Source organism: Hylobates moloch, unplaced genomic scaffold, assembly GCF_009828535.3.
Source record: "Hylobates moloch isolate HMO894 unplaced genomic scaffold, HMol_V3 SCAFFOLD_9, whole genome shotgun sequence".
Classification (NCBI taxonomy): Eukaryota; Metazoa; Chordata; class Mammalia; order Primates; family Hylobatidae; genus Hylobates; species Hylobates moloch.
Window position 1 is genome coordinate 22845589 of NW_026652284.1, and position 6000 is coordinate 22851588.

Below are 6000 nucleotides of genomic sequence, written 5' to 3' on the forward strand. Positions count from 1 at the left end.
AAGTGCTGGGATTACACGTGTGAGCCACCACACCTGGCCATGGTTCCATTTTTACCAAGTACGTATTTTTCCATATTTAGGAATATTTCCTGTAAGACAGATATTCAAACATATAAGTATTAAATTATTTAAAAACTATAACGGGTATTTTTTAAAAAATTTTTATACAGAGATGGAGTCTTGCCATCTTGCCCAGGCTGGTCTGGAATTCCTGGGCTCAAGTGATCCTCAACCCCCTAGCCTCACAAAGTACTGAGATTACAGATGTGAGCCACTGCACCTAGTCAGATATTTATGTATTTATTTTTATTTTTTGAGATAGAGTCTTGCTCTGTAACCCAGGCTGGAATGCAGTGGCACAAAAATTCTTGGCTCACTGCAGCCTCAACCTCCCAGGCTCAAGAGATCCTCCCTCCTCAGCCTCCCAAGTAGCTGGCACTACAGGTGCATGCCACCACACCTGGCTAATTTTTTATTTTTTATTTCTAGAAATAGGATCTTGCTATGTTGCCCAGGCTAGTCTCGAACTCCTGGGCTCAAGTGATCCTCCCACCCCATCCTCTCAAAGTACTGGAATTGCAGGCGTGAGCCACTGCACCTGGCCGATAGATATTTACCATGCATCAACATGATCACATTGGTGAATGTATATATGCAGACAATCAGCAGTTGTTGGGCCAGTGAGTTCTTCAACGACCCCCTCTTTTCTGCACATATTTATATTTTCAAATTATTTTCTACAAAAATCACATTCTACTTTTGCATTATCAAAAGGAGGGGAAGGTATGTTGCTTGTTTGTTTCCCAGAAGTTTGAGGCTGTGCTGGAGCTGATAAGAACCAGGACTTTGCCTAAGGCAGAGTTTTGGCAGACGATGTTCTAAGGACGGGGTCCTTCAAGCGCAGCTCGGGGAAGGGGTGCACAGCCACTCCAGATGTGACTGTCCTGGGGTCAACTGGGAGTGTCCCAGGATGTTGCCCTCTCTTCTGCTTCCCTTGACCCAGTGAGGATGTCGGGTGCCACAGCAGGGCGCCCTCCCGGTCTGCGTTCAGTTTGCACATTCACGGTCTCTGCTTCTCTCCTTTCTGTAGGTTCTGGAGCCATTGTTGCTGCCGTTGTGGTGTTTGTCATCATCATCTTCACCGTGGTTCTGATCCTGCTGAAGATGTACAACAGGTACGGATGCCTTGGGCTTTGGAACTGCCTGGTCCCCTCAGCGACGTCACAATAAATGGGGGGTGATATGTGGGTGCCCGTGGTGTGCCTGGCAGTATCCCTCAGCCTTTAGTAAATGCGCGAACCCTTGGGGGTCCTTTTTGCCGTCTGTTCTGTTGAAGGAATTTCAAAGTGACTATTTTTGTACTTGGAGAAATATTTTTTAATGTAATAATAATGACAACAATAATGGTCTTGAGCACTGTGGGAAACATTTGTTCGTAATTTACAGATAACAGAGGAATGTTCAGACCTCTTCTCTCGGAGATCCCTCTTCTAGGTTGTATGAGCTGGCCACATAAGTATTTGAGATGACAAATACGAAGCATGTACGCTGACTCTGCTTTCTGGAGACGTATAAGGGGAAATAAAAGAATATAATTTGATCATACAACAAATAAATTTTATATATTATCACCTTATGTGTAATTACCTTCAGTCACAACCTTGATGGAAGGTAATTCTTTTCAGGGAAGAAATCAAAATTAAAAAACTATAAATAAAACATATCATAGAAGACCTAGAAGCCATTTCTTTAAAAAAGTATCATGGCCGGGTGCAGTAGTGTGCTCTGTAATCCTAGCTACTCAGAAGACTGAGGCAGGAGGATGGCTTGAGTCCAGGAGTTTGAGTCCAGCCTGGGCAACATAGCAAGACCGTCTATAAAAATATATTTGCATATGGACCGGGCGCGGTGGCTCACGCCTATAATCCCAGCACTTTGGGAGGCTGAGGCGGGCAGATCATGAGGTCAGGAGTTTGAGACCAGCCTGGTCAACATAGTGAAACCCCATCTCTACTAAAAATACAAAAAATTAGCTGGGCATGGTGGCGGGTGCCTGTAATCCCAGCTACTTGGGAGGCTGAGGCAGGAGAATCGCTTGAACCCAGGAGGCGGAGGTTGCAGTGAGCTGAGATCGCACCACTGCACTCCAGCCCGGATGGCAATGTGAGACTCCGTCTCAAAAAATAAATAAATAAAATAAAATAAATAAATAAAATGAAGGTGGCTAACATATATTGATCTCATACCACATGCCAGGCATGGTTCTAAGCTCCTTACATGTGTTAATGCATTTAATCCTCATCTAACAACCTCACAAGGTGGGTACTACTATTATCCTCAATTTTATAGGTGTAGAAACAGATACAAAAAGATTAAATCATATGCCCAAGGTTGTTCAACCCTAATTAGCACAATTGGGATTCAAACCTAGTTCATCTGGTTTCAAAGAAAATACTCCCACAATTACATGTAATAATAATAACATTAAAAGGTGATTTAAAAAAAAATTTGGGGTATTACAATTTGAGTCTATCCCAAACCAGGAGTGGCATCAAACCCCAATGTCCACCCTTTATGTCTCTCCATCGTTGCTGGAGCTCTGAACCTCTTTTTTAGGTCGTAATCTGAATGGAGAATCCACTCAACCCACCCTGTTTGCACTGGTGCCTGAGCTGGGAAGTGAGAAACCTGGGTTCAGTAGTCTTTGATTTGTCAAAATCAAGCAAGTTATTTAACCTCCTCCTGCCTGTATGTTGTCATGTTTAAAATGAAGAGTCTCAAAGCTCGATAATTGCATTATAAATACATTGGAGAATGTCTTTGTTCTTAGGAGTATTTAGGAGTGCGGTGGCATGATGCCTGCAACTCACAAATGGTTCATGGTTTTAAAAAACTGTGTGACAATAGAGAAAGAGAAAGTAATAGAGAGAAAAAAGCAGATGTGGTAAACTGTTAGTAATGAGTCAATTGTTCAGTGAAGGGCTGTCTTAGGCTATGCTGTGCCGCTATCACAGAATATCTGAGACTGGGTAAATTATACAGAAAAGAGATTTATTTCCTGCGGTTCTGGAGGCAGGGATGTTTAAGATATTGAGGGGCCAGTATCTGGCAAGGGCCTTCTTGCTCTGTTATCCCTCGATAGAAGGGCAAAGAGAGAGTCAGAGAGAGCAAGAGATCAAATTCACAGCCTAAGAAGTCCTTTTATAATTGGCATTAATGGATTCACGAGGGTGGAGTCCTTATGACCTAAACTCCTCCCATTAGGCCCCACCTTTCAATAATGTTGAAGTAGGGATTAAGTTTCCAATGCAGGCTTTTTGGGGGCCACAGTCAAATTGTAACAAGAGTATTAGAGTATTAACTGTACTATTTGTGCAACTTCCCTGAAGATTTGACATTTTTAACAAATAATTATAAGGCTGGGTACAGTGGCTCACGCCTATAATCCCAGCACCCCAGGAGGCCAAGGCAGGTGGATTGCTTGAATCCAGGAGTTCGAGACCAGCCTGGGCAACATAGTGAAACCCTATCTCTACTAAAAATACAAAAGTTAGCCAGGCATGGTGGTGCGCATCTGTAGTTCCAGCTATTTGGGAGGCTGAGGTGGGAGAATCACCTGAGCCTGGGATATTGAGGCTGTAGTGAGCTGAGATTGTGCCACTGCACTTCAGCCTGGGAAACCAGGGTAAGACTCTGTCTCAAAAAAAAAAAAAAAAAAAAATATATATATATATATATATAATATACATATAAAAAATATGTCAGCAAGATGAAATATCATGAAGACATGAGAATTCATAATTGTTGGCCAGGCGTACTGGCACACACCTGCAATCCCAGCACTTTGGGAGGCCAAGGGGGGAGGATCACTTGCCAGGAGTTCAAGACCAGCCTGGCCAACATGGTGAAACCCCATCTACACTAAAAATACAAAAATTTGGCTGGGCGTGGTGGCTCATGCCTGTAATCACAGCACTTTGGGAGGCCGAAGTGGGTGGATCACCTGAGGTCAGGAGTTCGAGACCAGCCTGACCAACATGTTGAAACCCCATCTCTACTACAAAGTACAAAAATTAGCTGGGCATGGTGGCAGGCGCCTGTGATCCCAGCTATTCGGGAGGCTGAGGCAGGAGAATCGCTTGAACCCAGGAGGCAGAGGTTGCAGTGAGGCAAGATCACTCCACTGCACTCCAGCCTGGGCGACAGAGCGAGACTCTGTCTCAAAAAAAGAAAAAAAAAGAATAATCGTTTTTCATTATTGAATTTTACGGCATATTAAATGAAGCCAAGATAAATGTTTTCAGTACATTCTCTTTTCAATTATGTAAAAAGTTCTTAAATATTTCTAGCAATAAACTTAGCAAGCATAATGAGGCTGGAAAATGTAATACATGCTACAACTTTGAACATAAAAAATGTAGTATCTTTATTTTTATCTTTTATATAGCCACCTCTGACATTTTACTCATTCCTTAATAGAAACAAATAAAATTAAATATCTGATCTAAGTGAAAAAATTGAAGGGCAGGCTAGCTGATGCCTAAGGTCCCTTCCAGTTGTAAAACTCTATGGTGGCAAGTAAGCAATGTGATTTAATGTCTATGTTAATCTACATTAATCTGTTGGCCAGAACTGTAGTCACAGAGCCCATTCCCCGCGGCATACCAGGGGAAAGACCCAACCACGTGCACGTTACCTCCCTACAGGAAAATGAGGACGAGGCGGGAACTGGAGCCCAAGGGCCCCAAGCCAACCACCCCTTCTGCTGTGGGCCCAAACAGCAACGGCAGCCAACACCCTGCAACTGTGACCTTCAGTCCTGCTGACGTCCACGTGGAGACGCGATGACCTCTACCCTGGCGCAATCTCCACCACCGTCCGAAGAGCCTCTCCAGAGTCGAGACCCAGAGGCACACTCTTGGCAGCTTCACAGTGAGCTTCTTCCGGTCAGGTCGACAGAGACATCTTTGCGCAATCTCTGATGCTTCCAGCAATCCTCAACCTTGTCTGCCCTGCCCTACCCCAACTATGTCCGCATCCCTGCTGCCACCCCACCAAAAAGCTGCAGAACATTCTTTTGTCGTCTGATGAGGTAGAGCTATGTCGGGAATCCACCAATGTGGGCTTGGTTTTCCCCCACACTGTAGTTAGATAGATAGACAGATAGCCCAGGAGCCAGGTGTCACGGAGCACTGCTGAGAGTATCACAGTAGGATCTGTCACGGGGTTCGTATCAGATGAAGCGCCGTATCCACAGCTTCACAGAGCAAAGCATTCAATCCCATAACCAGGCACAGGGGAACTAACTTGGACTAACTAACCAGAAAACCTTGTTAACGTATAACTTGTTCCATTACTACATCTCCACCTGCTGGCTCATGACGATTGCTCAGCACATTTTCCCCTCTTGAAGAAAGGTTGCAAGAAGAACTAGATTATCCTCAAAAGATTTCTGCTTCCTTAGTAAAGAGTCAGTGACGGAATAGGCTGGCTCTGCAGAATAGTGGCCTCGAGGGTAGGAGCTTGTTGTGTTGTCCGTGGGCCTGGAACGATCCTGGTGACTGATCAGGGTCCTTCTCCCACTCTGGGCTGTATCAACCCTGACTGTCTTGGTCCTTGGCTCCCCTTTGTCTGGATTCTGAGCACCCCTGACTGTCCTGTTAACGCCTTCCTTCCAAGGACCAGTATTCGGAGATTAATTAGATTACAACTCTATCTATGTTACTTTTGTCCTTCCTGGTCACCTTGCAGATTCAAGACATGTTCAAAGCAACACATTCACAACCTATTTCTATTCAATAGAGACCTCGTCTCTGACTCCTTAGCCTGGAGAACAATCTACCAAGAAGAGAAAGTATTTGGAATTAAGAAGTCCTACCATTCAAGCCCCACTCCCTGGTTGTGTGGCCTTGGAAAAGTGACTCAACCTCTTTATATTCAGTTTCCTATCCGTGAAGTGGAAATGATAACACCTGCCTCACTGGGGCACTATAACAAGTG

General features: G+C 44.3%; 1 protein-coding gene across 1 annotated transcript in view; it reads left to right on the plus strand.

The window, feature by feature from the left end:
* The window catches only part of NCMAP (non-compact myelin associated protein), a 52476-nt gene extending 47446 nt beyond the window's left edge, over positions 1 to 5030 (plus strand). Inside the window, exons 3-4 of the mRNA XM_032761007.2 lie at positions 1091 to 1175; positions 4707 to 5030. Of these exons, the coding sequence (XP_032616898.1) occupies positions 1091 to 1175; positions 4707 to 4848 (227 nt within the window). The 3' untranslated portion in view covers positions 4849 to 5030. The remainder of the gene's footprint in view (positions 1 to 1090; positions 1176 to 4706) is intronic.
* The last annotated feature ends 970 nt before the right edge of the window (positions 5031 to 6000 follow it).